At 43.1% G+C, this 22,666-nt stretch overlaps 1 protein-coding gene across 5 annotated transcripts in view; it reads left to right on the forward strand.

The window, feature by feature from the left end:
* The window catches only part of ENOX2 (ecto-NOX disulfide-thiol exchanger 2), a 52,787-nt gene that overhangs the window by 17,438 nt on the left and 12,683 nt on the right, over positions 1 to 22,666 (forward strand). For 4 of the 5 annotated variants that reach the window (XM_075054470.1, XM_075054468.1, XM_075054469.1 and 1 more), the window contains exons 3-8: positions 1,351 to 1,485; positions 5,196 to 5,351; positions 13,620 to 13,826; positions 15,645 to 15,878; positions 16,511 to 16,723; positions 18,313 to 18,419. In XM_075054470.1, the coding sequence (XP_074910571.1) occupies positions 1,389 to 1,485; positions 5,196 to 5,351; positions 13,620 to 13,826; positions 15,645 to 15,878; positions 16,511 to 16,723; positions 18,313 to 18,419 (1,014 nt within the window). In that variant the 5' untranslated portion in view covers positions 1,351 to 1,388. The remainder of the gene's footprint in view (positions 1 to 1,350; positions 1,486 to 5,195; positions 5,352 to 13,619; positions 13,827 to 15,644; positions 15,879 to 16,510; positions 16,724 to 18,312; positions 18,420 to 22,666) is intronic. The other variant, XM_075054465.1, reaches the window with a different exon arrangement.

Consider the following 22,666-nt stretch of genomic DNA (forward strand, 5'->3'; position numbering starts at 1 on the left):
TCACCAGGGGCATAGAGGTGGCATTTCAGGGAGGTGAACTGATCTCTTGTCCCCTCTCTGAAACCAAGAGAGGAGTGGTTGAATGGGGTGGGAAATGGAAATTCTGAATCATTAAATCACAGGGTGAGATAAATGGTCAATAAATTTTCTCCTGCTGGTGTGTTCTGGAGAGCTTTGGGGGTCTGTGCACTGGGTTGTATCGTGGGTTGTATAAGATGGGGGAATATCAACTCTGCTGAGTTTCAGGTTAGAGCTGGGAAGTTTTTCATATAGCTTCTGTCAGTAACACTGTTGATATTCTCCCCTCCCCAGTTGTTGAAGCCAGATTTTTTTCAAACAAGCATTCATTTTATGAAAGCTTCATCAGGGAGATGGCATATGAGACTAATCTGACTGCAGATGGCCAGGTTTGGTGTTCCTGCTCCGATTTGGGCAATTATCTCAAGCTCTATCTTTTCTTCCTAGCAGAGAAATGCCCTGGGCACTGGGTTTGGTTGGGTTTTGGTTTTTGGTCTTTTATTATTATTTTTTATTTTTCCCCCTGTGCAGAGTTAACCTTGGGCTAAGCTTTTTTTTTTTTTTCCTTTTTGAAATCAGATATTTTTGCATTGGGCACCTCTAGTTAAAACCTGTGCAAACAAAAAGAACAAGCATATATCTTGGTGGTACATGGAAGTAAGCAGCTAAAGGCATGGTTGACCCAGCTAAATCGCAGAAGAAGATTTGAATGCTTAATTAAGCCATATGTTGGTATAATATTAATGGTTCTACCTGGATTACCAGATAACTTTGCTAGACCTTGAGTAAGTAACACTGGTACTGCTGCTGTCAGCAGCATGACATTGTTCTTTGCTTCATTTCCCCTTTTAGCATGGAAGAGAAATGTCTTCAGATGGCAGTGGAAGTACTCTCTGCTGGAACAGACTGGTCATCTCTGTTATATTCAGTGCAGTTATGACAATTTATACCTGCTGAATGTTTGTCCTTTGTTCATAAATCTCTTGGGAGGAATCAAAGTGTACCCCTTACCTTTAATCAGTGTTCCTTTAAGGCCCCTTGGAGCTATTGATTATAGTGGATAAACCGTAATTTAGATGCTCTTGGAAGGCAGTGTTTTCATAGACATTGCTGCTATAAAACGTCTGCTCGAGAGGGACAGCACTGTTGGTTTGGGGTTTTTTTGGTTTTGTTTGGTTTTGTTTTTGGTTTTTTTCCCATTTGGCTCTTTCCTATGTGTTAGGTTCAAATCTGTTTTTGGATGCTGACACTGCAGAGCCTTGCTGGGCAACGTATGCCCTGCAGAAAAGTTAAGATATGCACTAAGCTGTTAATCACTTTTTTTCATCTCAGCAGATGGTGGCAGAAAACTAAGCCTCGACTTCATTCCGATGGGCTTGCCAATGTCAGACCCAACTGCCTGGGCCACTGCAATGAACAATCTAGGGATGGCTCCCATGGGGATGACAGGACAGCCCCTCCTGCCTGGTACGTGAGCTTATCCATACTGTGCCCACCTTTGCTTTCAAACATGTCTTTGGGAAGAACCTATTTCAGTTGAGGTAGATAAATGCCTACCACGAACAAAAAACATTAATAAGCTATGTTTGAAATGCATTAATGTCTGCAAGTGATTTATTTAGAGACCACTGTTTTAAAACTGATTTCAGAGGAAATGAGAATACATGGGTTTTGATGCAAACAATGGTTATTGTGGGATACCTCTAGATAGTCTGCAGTGAACGAGCAGGAGGAGGGTCCCGCACAGAGGTCAGGAAACCAGTGATATCAAGTAACTCATTATTCTAAGATGAATGGGAACTGTTTAAGAGAAAGGATAGGAGGGAAATGAAGAGGAAAGCAATAGGGCAGTAAAATGGATGTGGCAGAAATTAATGGAGGCTTCTGCTCCAGAAATTACCACCTTGTAGTCCAGAGTACAAGTGCGTGGGTCAGTCCAGGATTTGTTAAAGAGCTCCTGTGGGAACAGAGCTGTGCTGTACCTGGTTTCTCAGCAGTGCAGGATGCCTGTGCATCAAAATCCTGACATGAAATTACTGTTTCAGTGTTTTACTGCATTAAGCACTTGAGAAGGATGCTGTCTCCTGCCTGAATAATTGCCTACTCACCTGGGGAGGGAATATCTGTGTTGGCACCACTCTACAATCCTATTTCTGCTCTTGTGGCATAGAGCAGGTAGTTTGCTGTGCAGCTGATACTATATTTAACTAACAGCATCACTTAACTTGCCATAAGTTTTGCATGCAGTCTGTACTCTTCTGTCGCCTAGGCCTTGTTTCATTTTTGTCTTTGCTGTAGGGGTGGTGTTTTCATGTCATTCTCCTGCTCACATGCTTCTGTCAAGTAAAAATCAATAGAAGTCTGTTCTAGGAGAGCACACAAGTTTGAAGCCAGTCTCCCATTCCCTGTTGTAAGAACAGGGGAAGCTTTCTTTTTTTTATCACAGTTTTCACCAAAAAGTACGTGCCAGGTCTGATGTTTTTGAACTCTTTTGAGTCCTTGAGGACTTTTGTCTTTTTTTTTTTTTCCTGTTAAAAATGGAGACTGGCTCTTCTGAGTCTGCTTCTTAAGCCTCTCGGATGTTGTCCTGTAGCCATGGGCTCAGCTTCTTAACAGAAGCAGCAGATCTCTATGCAAGGTGGCAAGTTGTCTTGCACATTGCTCATTGAGCAGTAAACAGTGGGGCTCACCACAGATCCAAAGACCACTGTTTGCCCTTGCATATACACTTTCTACCTTTCATTATACTGTGATAGTTCATTACCCTGCCAGTTCTTTTGCTTCTGGTACTTGTATCCATTCACGCTTTTAAAAAGCTGTAAGTCTTGCTTTGTCAGAGAAACACCCCTCTTGGCTTTCTCCTCCCTTGGATTCCTCAAGCTCTGTCCTGCATTAAGGATTTTCTCTGATTGGTATCCATACCTATTGCTGTCAGCTAACCTGGAGGCAGTAACAAATGACCAGGACAAAGTGAGACTGCTTTCATTGTCATGAAGAATTATAAAATGTGAAGGGACTGAATTTAGAGCCTTGCAAAAGTTGTAGCAGGGGGTTCACTTCCCTGTCCTTGACATGTGGCAGGTAGCCCAGCATGACCCCTGGCACCTCTGGCTGTAGGGCTGGGAAGAACAGCCACCACCCTGCCAAGGATGATGGGGAGGTGGCTGAAACACACCTTGTTTTGCCCCTTTTGCTGCCAGCACTGATGTCATACTCTCGATCTCGTGGGTTTACCTATATCAAGCTGTGCTGGGAAGACAAATGGGATCTTGGACTCTAACACATGAATATTTTGAATGGTCTCTGCCTTTTCCAGACTAAGTCCTGCAATTTTTCTCCAGCTACATTGCATCTTCAGTGAGTTTTGTCACTGAAGATCACAGCCATCCACAAGGTGACCTTCATCTCAAACTTCAATTTAGCAATACGTGAATTTAAACTGCAGAGGTCTGGGATGGTGTAGCCTCTCCCCACCCTCCCTTCCCTGGTCCAAGCCTGTGAGCCAAGCCTCAGCTCAAAGACCTTTGTGCCCTGAGGTAGTAGTTGTACAGGTATAGTCTTGATCATTCAGGCCAACCCTTGTCATTCCTTACAGCCCTTTTTCTCTGGAAACGTGTATGCAGTGTGTTTCAGCATCAGCTCGCTGGCCATGGATAAGGATACAATTCACATGTATCCCTACATCCATATTTCACAGTTAGCTACAAGATTTCTTGTGCCTTCCTCTGAAATGCCTGTTTCGTGGCAGAGGATTTGCCTCAGATCTGTGTTTTTACTGTGACTGTTCATGTGTGATGTAAAATGAACAGCAATACGTGCACCAAGTACAAGGAAATCCAAATTGGGCAAGCCAAACAACATACATAAACTTTGTAGGAATGTAGCCCCAGGTAAAGTATTTCAAAATGCAAAGGAAAACAAAATCCAGCTACCAAAATCAAACATCCAATCTGGACACTAAAAGTTGTCTTGCATTTGGATTACTGTAAGTAGTGATTGTGAAGAGAGGAATACAAAAATGTTCGCCTGCCTTAGGGATGTGAATAGCATCTGAAATGATGCCAGCCTAGGATCAAAGGAAAATGCTGCTTGTGCACCACTGAGTTCTGCCTATTTGTAACTTTTGTCTGTGCCCTGGAAAATTAATTTTATCCATCTACATCTCAAACAGGCAGCCAGATTCAAAGGCTCTGTAGTGCTCGGGATTGCATATTCTGTGGTAGTGCCCTGTGGGTTTTTTTGGGATTGTCTGTGTCTTCAGAACTTCTGCTGCAAAGACAGTAGTGGTGGTAGAGGGTAGAGAAGATGTCGTACACTTGCAGGAGGGAGTTCTTCCTGAGATCTCACCCTGATAGTACCATCTGGACCTGCTGGTACTGGTTGTCCTTACAGCTTAGCTGCTGACATTCTCAGACTCATGAGCCTTCTCCATAAGGCATCTAGGTGTACTGTTCCCATTTTGGCTGCCTACAGGTATTGCTTCCCCAGGATTCGCAACTTCTGAACAGATAAAATACACCTCCTTTGACAGCTCTGTTTAGTTTTATTTGGTGTTGGAGGCAAATCTAAGAGCAAAATCAAAGTAAAATGCTACTTAGATATAGTCAGAGTGCTAGCTAAAGCCCAGAAACAACTTAAGCAGGGTAAGACATGCAGTAAGGTATTTCCTTAAATGCTCTGTGTGTTTTACCCAGAATTATTCTGGCATGTTCTTAGCTGCTGAAATTGGTACACTTGTCTAGTTTGCAAGGTGATGCCCTTAGCTCTGGGTCACAAGCTGTCTGCACTACTAAACTACTTAGTGAAACTGGACTGGGTTAGGTTTTACACTGTTTCCATATGCCATCTCTATATGGATAATGTAATACTTGCTGGGGAAGGTTTTGACACTAGATGGGAGATGGTGTCTACAGAGTGGAAAAGGACGTAGTTTATTTGAACAGAGAATATCTATTTGGCTGAGGCAATCAACAACGAAACAGTTTTTAAGAAGTTGGCTTAAGGGCACAAATCTAAAATTCTGGTGCATTGCGTTACAGTGTTCCCTCTCTATTGCTGTTTATTCAGCTAATTTTCACTGGCACATGTGGGGAGAGTACTCCATTTGCTGTCTGAATAAACAGTTACTGTATAAGTCCAAAACACTACCTGACTCCCTTATTCTCTCCCTCATTTAGATTTTGATCCTGCTCTTGGGATGATGACTGGAATCCCTCCGATCAACCCCATGATGCCAGGCTTGGGGATAGTCCCACCTCCCATCCCTCCGGACATGCCTGCTGTGAAGGAGATCATTCACTGCAAAAGCTGCACTCTCTTCCCACCTAATCCACGTAACTGTCTATGTTTTGTCCTGTTTCTGTCTATATAAGAATACCCCTGTGTGTGTATATATATATATATATAAAAAAAAAAGTTTATATGAGAGAAGAACCATTACATTGCCTGGACATACAGCTCTGGGGTGAGCTCAAGCAGGTGATGGAGCAATAGGAAAAGCCTGTTCGTGTCACTGAATGTTTACCATTTCCGTAAATAGCCTTTTCCATTGCTGGATTGATAAGGACTGGGGAAGAAAGCATTCCAGTCTCTGGATATTTGAACTCGTAATTTTCATGGCGTGATTCTTGCATGTATTATCTAAGGTTTCAAAGACAGCGAGCTCTTGGAGGTAAGGGGATTGGATCAACCAGCGTGGTCTGTGCTGAGAGACGGGAGTGCTCTGGGTTTTGCAGAATGTGATGGAAGGAGAGCAGAGGCAGTTGGAAATACAACAGAAGACTTTAAGAAACAGGCAGTCAGGGCTCATCAGGCTATAGCAAGAAACAAGGATCCCCTTCAAACTAGCTGACTGACCCTTTCTCCTCACTTTTATTGTAAAAAACAGAGTGGGGGCGGGGGAAACATCGTTACCTGTCAGTTGGCTGGGCTTGTGCAGGGAAAGATGAAGGAGATGAAATAGCCAACAAAATGTAGATGTGATGGAGGTAAGTAGGAGATCTCATTTCTTGGCTTTGGAGGATATCTTTAGCCATTGCTGTTAGAACAGACAGACATTGGTTACTTACTTAGCATCCAGTCTGTTCCATTTCTTTGTTTTGGAGTTTGGAGTTTTTCTGGCTGAGGGACTTCTTGGTACTTGTATTAATTTCCATTAAAAGATTGTAGATTGTCTTGATTACTTTTTTTTTTGTCAAATCTTTCTTTGCCCTCACTCTCTCTGCTTCAAACTTGTACATATCTATGGTAATCAATTCCTTTCCTGTTTCTTGCAGACTCTGTATGTGTATTTCTGAAGTCTGTTTTGGAGTGGTTACTGATCCAGTTAGGCTTGCAGGGCAAGGCTTTTTTTCTTTTTTCTTTCTTTCTTTGACATACAGGTTCCAGTTTATTTATTGGAAGCTTTGATTACATTCAAGTCCTTAGAATTTTTCAGACCAGTTCCTTTAATTTCTTAAAATTGCTGCTATGAAATAAAAGCCTCTTCAGTTACAAAACACGCAGTAAAAACATGGCCTTTTTAGCTTTTCATTTCAATTAAAGTGGATCAGCTTGTGGTTGCTTCATCAAGATTATTTGTTTTAGCACTAGCTGTTCTCTAACATCCTTAATACTTATAAATTACTGCCCCGTGGATTTCAAGTGTCACTTCTTATTGGCTCAAGAACTACCTGATGAAATGTATTGACTTGTCATTTGCAATATCATTATCAATACATCTGTTCTTCAGCTTTTACCTGAGAAACTTGGTGTCATAGTCACAGAGTTCTTCACAGAATATTAATTATAGAATATCAATCATAGAATATAAATTTTTTAGAATATTAAAAAATATTTTAAAATTTCTAGTGTTATCCAAATCTTCTCCATAAGCACTCTGTGGTCCAAGTAATTTCTGATTTTATCCATGGTATTCTTTTTTTTTTTTTGCTATCTCACAACTGAACCACAAAGCTGTACCACTAATTTCAGTCCTTTCTGCACGTACCCTTGCTTCACTTCATTTGGAGCTTGCCCATTTTTCTTCCAACAATGATTTTGTTCCATGTCTTTAACAGGTTTAAGTACTCTCATTTAGGATTCTAACTGAAGCAAGTGCAGTTGTTTCTCCATTTTTCTCCTCTTGTGCAGCTTGGCATTTTCTGAATTTCTCACCTCCCTAATCCTGGCCAGGCACAGTGCTGAACTTCTCTAGAGGTCAAGTCTGCCTTTGTGAAAAGGCTGAGGTCAAGGTTGCCATGTAAAAACCATCTTAAATTTGGTCAGTTACTTTCAAAAAATGGTTGCTTCTTGTCTACAGGTTGCTTGTTCTTGGCAAGCTGCTAAAACCTCTGTTTTAGAGGGCAGTGCTTTGCCTTCTGACTCATTTCCCTGCTCCAGCTGGAGCCCTGGAGGTGGTAGGCTGTCCAGGCGGAGACTGCTTAGGAATCTCTTACCATTGTTCATTCTCTGAAGGGGGACAAGAAAATCAGTATTAAATATTGCCTTTTCAAGGGCAACCCCCAAGAAAAGCAGCTGGGACTGGAAGGGTTCAGTCTCTCTCTCCTCTCAGAGCACTAATACATTTGGCCCACAGTGGCAACTGCAGAAATAACCAGTGGTGGTTCATCAGTGCCAGCCCTGATGGTAATACCTCCCAAGTGCTTGGTGAAACCTTGGCCTTATCCCATAGTCACAGTCCCATACGCCTCTGGGAGGGTGTTGGAATGACACTAGTTTTGTTCTGCCGTGTTCTGGTATGTGTGTGTTAGTGTGAAGACCTGTTTATGACCTCTCTCTTTCCATCCGGAGAGTCTGGATAACAGGTGATGGCAGACCTCAGTGACTATCTCAGGAAATTAGAGGAATATTTCTTTATTTTCCAGAGATCAAAAAGAAGGAAGCATAAATGCTAATGCTAGTTTTGCTGTTAAGGATTTTAACTGTGCAGCCCCTTTGGACAAGAAGCTTTATCCCTCAGCATCAGTTCAGCTTCTCATCCCTAGTTAATCATTTTTCATCCTTTTGACTCTTCAGGCATCCCATGTTGACACTCAACTGCTTGTGTTTTCTCCCCAGTGACATACTTGCATGGCAGAAATGATTTTGCCCATACCAAATTTGTCATTACTTTTGTCAGGATAACCCTGAAAAATTTTACTGCCAGGAATGGCAGCTTGGAAGGAACTTGAGATGGTCCAGGTGAACCTACTCTTACCTTTATTTTTAGGCTGTCCTCACCATGGACCTTTCTATGTAGAGCCTGCAGCCCCTTTGGCATCACTGGAGAGCAACTGGTGGAGTTTGGGGCAGTTAGTATAAGCAAATGTTTTTGTCTGCTTTTGAGGAAGATGAATCTCCCCAGGCTCTGCTGCCCAGCTTTCCTGTGATTATAAGGGGAGCACAGAGTGACTCACTTGTGGGGAAACCTATGTTGACGATATCTAAAATTAGCTGAAGTGTGTTCCACCTCAGCATAAATGTTTACTATCTAGATTAATCTTCCAGACTCTCTTTACAGCTGAAGGAGAAAGGTCAGTATTTGGTTACGATTCATCTATTCTAGACATCTACCTACAAGATAAAGCAGTGCTTCTGAAGGAGCCTGTTTTCCTCACTTAGCCATAAAAGAAACCTAGACAATTATCTCAGGTATAGCCTAATTACATAGATATCTATGTGGACATGTCTTTCACAGATAGTATGGATCTGTGTGAGCGGGTGTAGCTTGAGCAGGTGAGTCTAAAGTGTGCGCAGTTGCAGTACAGAGTTTGGTTGATATGCTAAATGATGGTGTGAAGCTGGTTCCTGGTCTGGTAATTAGTAACAAACTGTTGTGGCCATGAGACAATCTGCTTCACCTTAAGGCTGATCAATATTTTTATTCCAGCAGCCAGCCAGGCTGTAGCTTTGAACTTGTCAGTATTTTACCAAATATCACTGATGATGAGACCTGATGCTGCTTTGGGGAGAGTGGGCTTACAGTCTTTGCTAGAAAGCAACTTCAGAGCACACCTTTATGTAAAAATGAAGTGAAGTTCTGTCTCTTACCATGTATTCTAGTGACCTATCTCTGTGTGGCCCAGGATGCAATCCCTTATGCTCAGCAGTTTTTCCTGTTAAGTCAGATATTGCATGAGGGAGGATATCCTAACGGAATAGACCACTTTCTTCCTGCTTCTTCAAGCTTTCTTAATTAACATTTCTCTTGTTTAGCTTGCTTTCCTACTTGTAGACTTTAAGATGCTTTCCTCTGTTGTACCTATCATGAAGAATATGAACTATGCAAGCTGCTCTCAGAGTGGATGATATGCAGCTTGCCACGAGTTAGGTATTGGGTCCACACCATATCTGGGCAACGCTACCAGGGCTGACCAGCCAGGCTTCCTTGGGTCTTTGTGCTTTACAGATTTAGGAGGGACCTTCAGTATCCTATTATACATAGGGCAAGGTTTGTTGTGTTTCATGTTGTCCACCTGGGAGGCTGGCTGGACAAGGCTGTGCTTGTGAGGGGCACATTAGGCAAATGTGTGCCTTAACCCAGTAACTGTATTAATTGCAGCAGTGATCAAGTCTGTCTCCCCAGTGGGAGGAACATATGAACTCCATGGGGATAGTTTATTTTGATGTGATCTCCAGACTAGCTGGGGCATTGCTTGCCCCTTGTTACACAGCTGTTTGCAGTATGGTAAGTAACTGTGTTTGACCTGGAAAACCAAGGGGCCTGTGACCCAACATGTTACGCTTAGAGCAGAGTGTTGGGCTGTGGCACTGTAGTGCTGTATTACTACTCTGAGCAGGCCAGTGGCAGTGGGAGGCTGTTGAAGGTTGAGAGAGGACATAATTCTTGGCAAAATCAAGATTTAGTAATTTACAGACTTGCAGGAGCCCATATGTGCTGTCGGCAAAGCTCATGTCTGCAAAATTGATGTCCTCAAGCTGCAGGGACTGGTTTCATAGCCAACTTAGTGGGAACAGAGGCTGTAGCTCTAGTACAGTGTTATCAGTGTGATGTGGGCTCATCTCACTTTATTCATCACTCCCCTAGACTGACTGATTTGAGAAGGAGGAGGTGCTGGTACTGGGGGAGAGGGCAAGTGTCTCAGTTTTCTGTATGAAGAAAATAAGATACTCAACACCGACCAATACATCTGCCTCGCTGTGCTTGTCATGAGACCGGATTTCTCAGCACAAGATGCTTACTTGCAAGCAGACTTGGGAAATGAATTAACAGCTCTTAATGGCCTGTTTGTCCCTCGGAGAATGGAGCAGGGCACCCCTGACTTGGTTCACACTTACTGTGATCAACAGGAGCTGCACAGAGTCATGGTCCCCTCTTCTGCGCTCTGCAGTGGGTACCAGGCCATGGCAGAGCCTGGCAGCAGCAGGTTAATGCATGCAGCTTGGCAGCAAGTGCTCTCCTGGTCTTGGTGTTTCTGAGACTACTCTGCACTACTCTTCCTGCAAACTTTGCTTTGCTTTTTATCTTCAGAGAAGAATAATAAGACAGATCCTATGAGCTGTGTTTACTGCCAGACGAGGAGAGAGTGAGAAGCATTCCACCCCGTAAAGCATTAACGATAAATTTTCCAGTATAAAATTGACAGAAATTACAAACTGGGGAAGGTAGGAGCATAAGTGCAGTCTCAGGCATGCTTCTCCCTGCAGTGCCTGCACAGCCCAGCCATACCGTTGCGTCCCTGCAGAAGTCTGTGGGTCTGTGTCAGCACAGTACAGATCTTGAAATTACTGATGGAGAAACAAGGACTTAATTTTTTCAGAAGCAGTGCTCTTCACTGGAAATAAGATGCTTTCATTATGCAGAGAAGTTGCAGGAGACGTTTGTGACTGCGTGTCTATATATAATTCATAAGAAGGTACCAGCAGATGGCACCCGAGCCTGATGGGCTCCCAGCAGTGGGAGTCTGTGGTGCTCCTGTGCCCAGCATTTTAAATAAAACTCTTGCAAAGCCTAGTGTGATGATTTATCTCTTAGTTCACCATCCCCAGAAGAAAACCTGTCTTGCTGTCCTGGAAACACTTTTGAATTGGATTGGGGTTTTTTTGTGTATGTTTGGTTTTGGGGTTTTTTTGTATTGTGTCTTTTTTTAAATTAAATACTTGTTGACAAGCCAGTTCAAGAATTTTGAACACTGTGATAGAAGGAAGATGCACTGTTAATCCCTTTCTGGCCTCTGAACATGTAACAAAATAGTGTACTCTCTTCATGCTGGCAAACAAGTAAACATCACGGAAACACTCAGACACTGCTTTTGAGGTAGTGTTCCTCCCAGCTTTCTTCTACCCACACTCACAGTGGTTTTTCAGCCTAAGGTCTGCATACATGGTGTAGACTGAACTCCCACCGGGGTGCTCCTGCATGCATGTCTCCTCCTGCTCCCCTTCTCCTGTGTTTGTATTCTCCATACTCTCCCATTCTCATCCATCAGGGCTGCTAGCATTTCTTGGTGCTGCAGATTGCTTACAGTGATGGTTTATCTGCTTTGAAGATCTTTCCCTCCCCTTCTTGTAACAAACTGGCTCTTGGCTTCATCCAGAGCCATACATTTCTGTTCTTGGCTGTGTGGGACTTTTGTCCTCTTCTGGTTCTCCTGCTGCTTTAATCCCTCCTTTAGTGTGGCCTTGTGAATGGATGCAGTCTGAAATGTTAATTCCTGGCAAATACCTGTCAGGGATATTTGCCCGGGGGGGAATTTCTCTTCCTCTGAGACAGTCTAGCAGAAAATTTTAAAAGAACTCCTATTCCCATTATTTTGCTAAAGACTTAGAGAATCATAGAATCATTTAGGTTGGAAAAGACCTTTAAGATCATCGAGTTCAACCATCAGCCATGCCTATTAAACCATGTCCTGAAGTACCCCGTCTACCATGTCCCCAAGCACCACATCTACATGTCTTTTAAATACCTCCAGGGATGATGATTCAACCACTTCCCTGGGCAGCCTCTTCCAGTGCTTGGCAACCCTTTAACTTAAAAATGTATTTTTTTTTGCAAAATGCAGGTGGTGTAGGTTCAGCACCCTCCGTTACAGCTATTATCTTATGTTTCATGTATTTTATGACAGACCTAACTTACATCTTTCCATCTGAGATATGGTCCGTGCAAAACTGTGTTCATTACAAATGTTAGACTGTGGAGATTGCTGTTGAAATGTGATCAGGGCTGGTAATTTAGGAAGTTTCCAAGAAAAGTTGATATTGATAGCAAAGTAGATGGAGGGAATGTTTAATAAGGTTATGAAGATGTACTGGAAAGAGGATTAAACTTGGATTTCAGGTTTTCAGGGAAAACTTAGCAGTTGTGGTCAGTGTTCTCCTGAGAGGGGAACCTCAGCATCTTGTAAAGCTTATGAGTCCTTCCTGGAGGCCCTTACTACAAGCTGGTACTGGACTGCGCAAGCTCCTGGCTGGCACTGCCTTGCAGCTTCTGTTCTTGTGAAGTAAGAGTAGGACGTTAAAAGGAACTGTTGGAGCAGAAGGACTGGGGTTTACAGAAAAGGTTAAGGATGTTGTTTCATAAGGCTGTGGCAAGTCAGTGGTCAGGCTCGATATGGGACCCAAAAGGAGCCATTTCCAAACAAAAAGAAAATAATCCTAATAATTGTTTTTGGAAGAACTTTGCTGAAAATATGCCAAAGAATTAAAAGAATGTAATGCAACTATTTTGATAAATAAATATGTAAGTAATGTAATTCTATGAACTTAACCAGGGTGATGGATCTCAGCACTGAAATTCATTTAGGATTTTCCAGATGTTAAGAAACACCAGGTAACAGGTGCATAATCCTTCTCAGCCTTCACATACTGAGTTGGGAGGGTCTCGCTGCACTTGCCAGGTGGACACTTGAGTGTGGAGATGAGTTAGGTGCTGGAGAAACACTTCTCCAAGTCACAGCAATTTCACGTAGTCTCTTTTGTGTGCTGCAGTGTTACAGGTGGATAAGCGAGCATACTCAGCAACCTGCTTCTGGCAAATTAGACTTAACTTTCAGCCTGCTTTTATGTTCTGTTGTTCATTTTAGCCATACAGGTAAAAAAATCCCATTAATTCCTTCTACACCTCTTGGCTATACCCATTTCTTTCATCTCTTCCTTCCGTAATATCTTTTTAGTCTAAATTTGGTTCATGACCTTCCCTTAACATTAATGCTCTTGTACCCTTTACAAACTGCTGTATAGATTTTTGCCCTTTAGGATCCTCTGTACATGTTTTCTACATATTCTTTACATAAGGACAGTCCTTTAAGCTGCGCTTGTATAGCACCTCCCATGATAAAGTTTTGAGGTCCTGGTGCTGCTCATGTTCTATGACAGGAACTCAGTGAGCCTTTGCTTGTGCTAGGGAGAGTGTTTGGAGAGCTTCAGGCTCCTGAGATCTTTTGTTTGGAAACAGGCTGGTAAATGTGCTTATTCTCATATAGCACTTTAGCGGTGCTATAGATCTACTGCTTGGTGAAGTCAAATGCAGCATAGCTAGGTGTAGGTTTGGAGGAAGCCAGGAAGGTAAGGTCATCTCTTGGGAGAGGTGGGTAGATGAAAGGAACGTGTGCTGACAAACCAAAAACTAACCTGGTCTGCTTTTTCTCTCTTGCTCTCTTCAGATCTTCCCCCTCCAGCAACAAGAGAGAGGCCCCCAGGGTGTAAGACGGTGTTTGTTGGAGGACTGCCGGAAAACGGAACCGAGCAGATCATTATGGAAGTATTTGAACAGTGTGGGGAAGTCATAGCTATTCGAAAGAGTAAGAAGAATTTCTGTCATATCCGCTTTGCTGAGGAGTTCATGGTGGACAAGGCGCTTTATCTTTCTGGTAGGTTTATTTCTGTCTCAGATGGCAGCTTAAAATTCTGGGACAGAGATGTAATGGCTTTTTTATAGTTATAATGATAGGCTTTGTTGCCATTGGAAGATTTTTCTAATGTTGTGTCAGTTTGCCTCTTCTGCTGCTGCTACTGTATTTCTGCTTAAATACATGAAAGCAGCTCCTGATAGTAAAGATAGCAATGCTTTGTTACCTTGGGTACTGCAAACCTCTACAAAATATTGGGATGAGGTACAATCAGAGTCTATCCTCATCTTACCTGGATAAATGTCCAGCCAATTCTGTAGATAATGCTTAAGGGTCCTACAAAAATTTGCAGTTGCTCTCAATTGCTTGTTAATTAGATGGTGTGCTTGACTTTCATCAATACTTTTTTCACTGTTAGTCATTAGAGCTGAAACACCTGAGCCAAGGGAGCCCCTGTTCTGCATCTGTAGGGTTTTAAGAGGTTTGTTTCATGGAGGACAGAGAACTCAGAGTTGGTGTTCACAGACTCTTGTGTGGCTGGCAGAGTGTGCATTTCCAGTCAAGCTGGCATTTGCTGTGCTGGTTACATCTGCCCTGAGCAGTCTAGGCTCTCCACCTGACTCTCTACCATTCTAGAAAAATACAGTAATACTTTTTATTTCCATGCTAAAATCCCTTCCAAATTCATTCTTTCATAGAGTCATAGAATCATTTAGGTTGGAAAAGACCTTCAGGATCGAGTCCAGCCATCATCCATGCCCACTAAACCATGTTCTGGAGTACCCTGTCTACTTGCTTTTTGAATACCTCCAGGGATGGCGACTCAACCACTTCCCTGGGCAGCCTATCAGTACATTAACAAAACAGTGTACTGCCTCCAAAGTCCATACTCTCTCCAGAGAGATGAGATTGTCAAGATAAGCGAGGGAAATGTTCTTTGCTGTTTAAAATACTGGAAACTTTTCTGTAGTCTGTTTTGACTGATTGTAAGCATTGTGTCTCATTCTGGAGACTGTTGAATTGAGTTAGACTTGCAATGCCCCATTAGTAAGAGCTGTATCTCTTTGCGGTTACCCCTTCTTCATAGCCAATACAGCCTCTTTAGCTGCAGACATTCTCTGCTTATAGTTCCTTCTGCGCAAAGCCATGGTCATGTGCACAGTCATCAGTGTCCTCAACACAAGCATTTCTGCCTTTGTTCTTTGTACAAAGTCTCTCTGTAGTTCAGATTTTCTTCCATACATCCCACCCGTGCTTTTCTTAATCCCATAGGAGAGCCTTCTAGCATGTTTGATGTGAAACTCCAGAAAAGGAGTCCTGCAAACCGTGTTGGTGAGAAGAGTTCCCACACAGTAGACGTGCACGATTGCTGACCTTATTCCTGCTCCCACCAGATGATGGGGCTGTTCCAAAGATTACTGCTATCTGTCTGCTGTCCTCTTTGCCGTGCCTCACCTCTCATTCCCCCCTTCCCATCCCCAAATTCTGGAGTTTTTGACAGTGTGGAAGAATCCAAGGCAGTTCTGCCTTGCCCATGTGAACAGCTGGGCTTAGTCTCACAGCCCGAGAGGTTATCTGCAATTAAAGAGTTCCTATTTGAGACCCGGTACCTGCTAGTGTTTAAGAGGAGGAACAGCCTGCGTAAGATCTTACCTAGCATGTGCAAAACACCCGCAGATAGCAGCAAACCCCCTAACAATGTTTCCTTTTCCAGCATCACTCTCTGTGCACTAAACTCTTCTGTTCAGGGGCTTTCTGGCTCTGTAGGAATGAGAGACTGGTGGGTGGTTGGAGCCTAGAGTAAGTCACCTGTCTGCCCACTGTTGTCATCACTGCCAGGCTATCGCATCAGACTGGGCTCCAGCACTGACAAGAAGGATACTGGGCGCCTGCATGTGGATTTTGCTCAGGCTCGGGATGATCTGTACGAGTGGGAATGTAAGCAGCGGATGCTGGCGAGAGAGGAGCGCCATCGCAGGAGGCTGGAAGAGGAGCGCTTCCGCCCGCCCTCCCCACCTCCCGTCGTCCATTACTCCGACCATGAGTGCAGTGTTGTTGCTGAGAAACTGAAAGGTAAGTGGTTATGTGGGCCACAGCCACCCTTCTGTGCAAATGCTGGGACAGAGATTTGTATTCTCCTGTGGTTGTGTTGCTGAACTGAAATGATGGTGCCAGGTAGACCTTGCAGAGCCCATTCCAACTGAGCCCTCAGCCTGCACACAGCAGCAACCTTAGCCATGTCTTTTTCAGAATTGTTTGTCTTTTCATTAAAATAAACCCATACTTGAGTACAACAGTTTCTTCCAAACCATTTTTATTCATGTTAAAAGGACTAGTGTAAGTCCTAAGACCTTCTTTGAAGCCTAAGACCCATGTGTGGCCTGATTATTTTGGAGCTGGACGATATTTTCTCTCATGAAAGAGTACCTCTGAATAAGCATATGAAGTTTTCCAGTAGGTTTCTAGCAGTTGGTCATCTTGTTGCTCCTCAACAGATGTTTTGCTCTATCACCTTGATGTTAGACTTGCCTTCCTTTGTATAGCCTTGTATTCAGGTAATACTGTGCTTGCAAGAATTGTGATTAGCCATCTGAAGTAAGCTGACCTTTGAAAAATCGCAGTTCAGCAGTGCCAGGGAAAGAATCTAAAAGCTGTGCAGGCGACCTTGTACTTCTGTGATGTAAAGGTGTCCTTTCTTGCTGCAGATGACACAAAGTTCTTGGAAGCCATCCAGACCTTGCTGACCTGGATAGAGCGTGGAGAAGTGAACAGGAGGACTGCCAACAACTTCTACTCCATGATCCAGTCAGCCAACAGCCACATTCGCAGACTAGTGAATGAGAAAGCGGCTCACGAGAAAGAGATGGAAGAAGCTAAAGAGAAATTCAAACTTGCTCTCTCGGGGATTCTGGTTCAGTGTGAGTAGTGTTTCCGTGTTGAATGTTGGTTGTCTGTTGTAGGGAAGATGCTTAATTTCTAGAGTCTGGAGAGGCCACACTAAAAGGGCTCCAGGAAAACAAGTGGCAATTGCTTCTGTGCAGCTACAGTTAATTTATAAGCATATATCATTAACTTGGCAAAAGTTTCTTGTGGTACATTTTACTGGAACAAGAGTCCACATCTGGGGGGAGGAAAGAATGAATTCTTAATTTTTTTCCTCTTTTAATTGTAGTCTATTAGTAGTTCTGTCATCTTTTCAACTCCACTTCTGTGCACAGACAAGGTAAGTTCCTGGTAATCTGGTGCCTCAGCGAAGTGTACAGGATTTATTCGCCAAAGGTAGGATGCAGCAGAGTGTTCTTAACACTCTGTTCTCAGTCACAACTGAAAACCTGTTTCAGAACAGCATTTCAAACCTGCGTCTTTCAAATCTCAGTCCTTTATTAAACCGTTAAATCAAGGAAGAGGCATGGGCTATATTAGTTCCAAGATGTGATTTATAAAAGAGTTCCTCAAACCATTCATTGCCTCTTACACTTCCTTTCTTTAGTAAGTCTGAATGGTTCTTTTTTTTTTTTTTTTAAGGGTACCTTTCAGAGTACTTTCTCTACAGTTGTACTAAGCTTTCTTGAGCCCCTTGGCTAGGTTGTGAACATTCTTAACTTATAATTTTGGCTTTTACTTGTTTGACCCTTCATTTTAAAAATTAAAAAAAAAAATAAAAATCCTGTTCATGGTAAAAAATATGGGCACACACTCCAGAGGGAAATACAGTAAGCACTGCAGAGTAAGTAGTAATAGACAGTGGTGTGCAACTCCACTCTATAAAACACCCACTGATATCTCAGCCACTCTTAGGTTAATCTAAGTAGCAGAATGCTGATTTTTGTTTTGTAGGAATGATACCTACTACAACATCACAAGCATTAAAAAAAAAAAATCAGGAGATGTGCTTTCTGCTGTTGGATGAGCTCTCATCCAAGGAGAGGCACTTTGCATTTCCAAAAACTTCTGCAAATTTTCTAGAGAAATAGAAGGAATAAATCTCCAGAACAAAAAAAGTTGATGGCTGATGCCAGAATCCTTTTTCTGTAGTACGCATGGGCGGGATGCAGTTGTGCTCAGGCTGTGGCACTGTTCTTTGGGACTGTACCCACTGGGCAGAAGAATATCCAAAATGCCAGCTTTCACAATTTTACTTCATCATCCCATTTTAGAGAGCGAGCGCTACCTGTGTGCACTTGTTACACTCATATGCAGTGTTGCGCAGCATATTTGAGTATTTTTCAGCTCAACGTGTGCCTTCCTTTTTTCCAGTTGAGAGCAGATGCTGTTTTCCCAGTTGATCATTACTCTGTGAGCATTTGACACTGGCCTGGTGAAGTCCACACTTTCCTTTCCAGGCACAGAGTCCCCTTCCTGAGCATAGCTTCAGCACAATACAGTGTTATAAGAAAAGGTTAGCCAAACCACCTGCCTGATTCCACTTTTTTACTCCTTTACTCCTCTTGTTCGCCCTCTCTGGATGATATTCTGGCCTGATTTGACTGCTGATTTGATACTACAGTCGAGCAGATAGTGGCCGTGTACCATTCTGCCTCCAAACAAAAGGCTTGGGACCATTTCACGAAAGCTCAGCGTAAGAACATCAGCGTGTGGTGCAAACAAGCAGAGGTTGGTAATTTTTTATTGTGTTAGATCCTCCAGCACAGTGTCTTTCTTGTCAGGATATTGATATTAAGTTTGCACAATGCTCGCATGGATAACTCCTTAATTCACAGTGTAAGATGGGAATTACTCAGTCATCTCTTGTGTTACAGGTAATAAATTTTCTCTTGGTATTTGTGTTACTAGTAGCGATACATTGAGATCTGTATGCTGATTGAAGTTGTGCACCATAATAATAATAATTATTGATCTGTTTTCTGCTGGTTTTAATGTTAAAGCAAGAGGGATTTCTAGAGAGATGTTAAAAAAACCAACCTACAAACCCTAAGCATCATCAGAGATCTGTTTTATCGCATTTTTGACAGACTTGAGCGGTGGAAATAATTGTGTTCTGGAAAACTTGAGGGAGGATGTTCTCATATTTATGTATTTATTCCATACAGTGACATTGCTAGTGAAATACAGGATTTAAAGGCAGTGACAAGGATGGGGTTGATGGAGGAAGACATGTCACTCAAACTGCTCTTCCTGCAAGAGGAAGAATAGTTCTTAGTCCCTTATCTGATCTTATCAAATCTTATTGGAATCAGACACAATGTCAAAAAAAATAAAGCTAAAGTAAAGAAAGGCTGTCTCTTGGGAAAGTGATGGTTTTGGGACATGTTTGTCTTGGAGTCTGTGATGAAATACATGCTGCCTTCTGTCACCTGCAGACACTACAAGTGTTCCTATGACAGATGTGTAAACAGCCAAGAGGGTGTTGTCTGCACGCACTACTGATTAGTCAGGTTTGGGTGACAAATCCTACTCTGCCTGATAGCTTTGGATTTTCATTTTTCATTGTTTCGGTTCCCTTGCTTGTAAAGTAAAGGTTGCTGACTGCAACTGGACCTCATTGTGTGGCTTTCCAGAGCCCTGTGCAGCCAGTAATGAATGTACCCTCTTGAGATGGGGAAAGGGGAGGCACCAACTGAAGAAGTGTTTGCCTAACGTTGCCCAGTAATTCTCTGGAAGAACAGTTTTTTGGCTGCCAGTTGTGGATTGCACTCAGTACTTCTAGCACGCAACTATGCTGCAGAAGCATGCCTGTGTCTGTGTAGATTAGGTAGAGTTGAAAGTCTGGAGGTACTTCATGACACCCACCCAGGTGAAGGTGGCGGGTAAAAAACCAAGTGTGTTCTGAAGTGCTTGTTTATCGCTAGGAAAAGGGACTCTAATATGCAAGCTGTAGAGTAGCAAATAAAGAGCAAGGTTAGCTTTCAACCACAGCATCTTGTTCAGTTACTCTTTCAGTATGATGCTGAAATCCTTTTCAGCTACTCCTCAGATGTCTTTTCTGCAATATTCAGGTGTCTGTCTCCAAAGTAGAGCCCCAAGCCAGAGACCACATATATTCTACCCAAATCCTTGCAGCGTGCCAGGCCATCAGGCAGGTACACTGATTTCTATTTGGGATTTGAAGGCTAGGCTATACTAAAGTTGCCTGTGCAGCACATCAGTGCCATGTGGGGTATTCTGACACATCTGGAAGTAATGAATTCAGTCGTCACTTCATTCCTGACAATGCTCAGAACAGAGAAGAAGTGGCATGCAAATATTTTAAAATACTCCATTTCCAATACGTTGGTATTGGAAAATGACAATGTTAAATGAGTTGAGTGATTTCATTAGGTAGCTACAGCTCTGCAAGAACACCAAGCTCACAGAACATCACTTGTGAGAGCTCCAGAGGTGTTTTGTAAGTTGTCACCATTTCCTCATGCAGTGCTAGGCACCATGTCCCAGACCCCCATGGATCTTCCTGGTCTTGTCCCAGTGTGAAACAAAACAGGTTTGCTTAAACCACCTCTGAAAACATTAGTCTGGGTTGTTAGTCTCAACTGTGTTAAAATTCCATCTTTTTTTAACTGAGCCTGTAATAATGAGTGTCTAAAAAGAAACCTGTTACTCTCCGAGGGGTGTTAGTTTCTGTGAAAGACATGGGATTGTCTCAGCCAGGGCATGGAAGTGAAAGAAGCAGATCACTATGTACTTTCATATAGGAGGGATCTTAGAGGGTTGCTTTTGGTGAAACAGTAATTAATCTAGCACTCTTGGATGTTCGTGCAAAATGTTTGTGATGTACATGATCCTTATTTTCTAGTGTATGTCAACGTTGATCTTTAATGAAATGGTGACACATTGATATGTGTAACATTAACCAACAGAAAAAAGTGCATCAAGTGGCTGATTAAGCCTCTCTCCATAGATCTCATCTGCAAAGACATAAATGACAGATTTGAGATAAGAATGTGATTTATAGACAGGAGAAATTGCTTTTCTGGAAGGAATTTGTACATGTATTATTCTTGTTTCTGTAGAGAAAGAGGTGGCATATAAAAGCTATATGGGCTTTGCTTTCTTAACCTTCATGATATAGTAATAAAGAACATTGAACTTTGTCTGCAAAGCAGTAACATGGTAAAGTTTTCTGTTTGGTTCTCTTAGGTTATGTCTGTTAAGAACTTCCATACGGCTTCTTACAAGATTTGTCTTCCAGACTGGTTATGCATAGAACCACAGAATCACAGAACAGTTTGGGTTGGAAGGGACCTTCAAACACCATCTAGTCCAACCTTCCTGCCATGGGCAGGATCATCTTTCACTAGATGAGCTTGTGCAAAGCCCCATCCAACCTGACCTTGAACATTTGCAGGGACGGGGCATCCACAGTTTCTCTGGGCAACCTGGTCCAGTGTCTCACCACCCTCATCGTGAAACATTTCTTTATATCTAACCTAAACCTACCCTCTTTTAGTTTAAAGCAGTTGCCCCTTGTCCTGTCACTTCCTGTGGTTCTGTGTTTTTCTTAGGTATTGAGTTCTTTGTTACAAACTTGGAAAACAAGTCTATCCCAGCAAAGCCAGAAGTTGTCTTTCACCTTTAAGATTATTTAACATCAAAAGTAAATCTAGGCAAAGTTGACGGGCTGGTGATCCGTGATCACCACTAGGTTGGGTATATGCAGGCCACCTTCCCATATAGCTGCGACCTGACAAAAATCTGTAGAGTCGTATAATACCCAGCCAGTGGCCTTCTGGTAAAAAGCAGATGATTGATCCTCCACAATGTTGGAAAACTCTAAATGTCTGTTTTCCTGGGAAGTTGCCAACTGTGGTCTCCTCATGAGACTGCACTTCTGGGACTTTCGTTCCAAATCCTACTGAGTCAAACCTTTCACAGTAGCTAAAGGAGGAGCTAATGTTTTGTTTTATACCTGATAAGCCAGGTGGAGACTCTGATTCAGATTATGCCTCTACATTGAACCCTAGTGCTCCTGTTCTTTCCTGCTTACTGAGATTGCTTACTATGACTGGGGTGGGAGCACTCTCTCCATTTGGAGCTGTCTTTTTATTCCAAGGTAAGTTCTCCCAGTGGGAAGAGGCTGTGAGACCACTGGTGAGGCCTCTTCCAGGAGTACCTGCCGCTGGGCTTAGCCTGCTGGTCTCCCCCAGCTTAGGGTCTTCTCTTAAAGGAAGGTGGACCCACAAGACACATCTTGGTACAGCTTTTGGCAGAATTTAGTCCTGTGGATCACCGTGTCGGAGGAAAGCCTGGCAGGCAGCTCAGGGAATGGGTATGTTTTGGGGAGTCATTAGGCTAGGCCAGGGTTTTATTTTTATCAATGGTGACTTAAGGTGGTTTTCCCAGGCAGTGCCAGCAAGTCCTGTAGCTGCAGGCAGCTCTTTAAGAAACCATGGAAGCTTGAGACCTGGTGAACGACCATGCTATGGTAGCTACCAGCCAGCATATTCCTTTGCTTAGGAAGGGTCTCACTCCAGTATTTGGCTTCTCTGATGCTCTTTCCTCTCCCATCCAGGGCTCCCCCTTAGGTGCAGTCAGGGCACTGGTGAACCATGGCACCGCCTGCTGTGCAGCCCAGCCAAGCCTGGCCCCGCTGCATGCTGTGCTCTGTGCAGCCTTCTCCAGCTTTGAGGCCACTTTAGGCTTTCAGCTGTTGAGCAGAGTCAGTTAAAGATGATGGGAAGATTTTCCTCTGATCTTCAACCCCGCTGCCCTTTTATGGGTGGTCTCTGGGGCAGGCAGCAGTTGCTTTGGAAGTGTAACCAGGACTGCCCATCGTGCTCTGATCTGCCTTGTCTTGCCCTTTCCGTGTTTGGGAAAGCATGGTCGTTCCCCCTGTTGGCTGGTCTTGGTGGACGTGTGCTCAGTGCTGGCAAGCAGAGTTTTTGAAAGTTTCAGGCCATTAGAGT

The sequence above is a fragment of the Buteo buteo genome, chromosome 22, assembly GCF_964188355.1.
Source record: "Buteo buteo chromosome 22, bButBut1.hap1.1, whole genome shotgun sequence".
NCBI classification, from domain to species: Eukaryota; Metazoa; Chordata; class Aves; order Accipitriformes; family Accipitridae; genus Buteo; species Buteo buteo.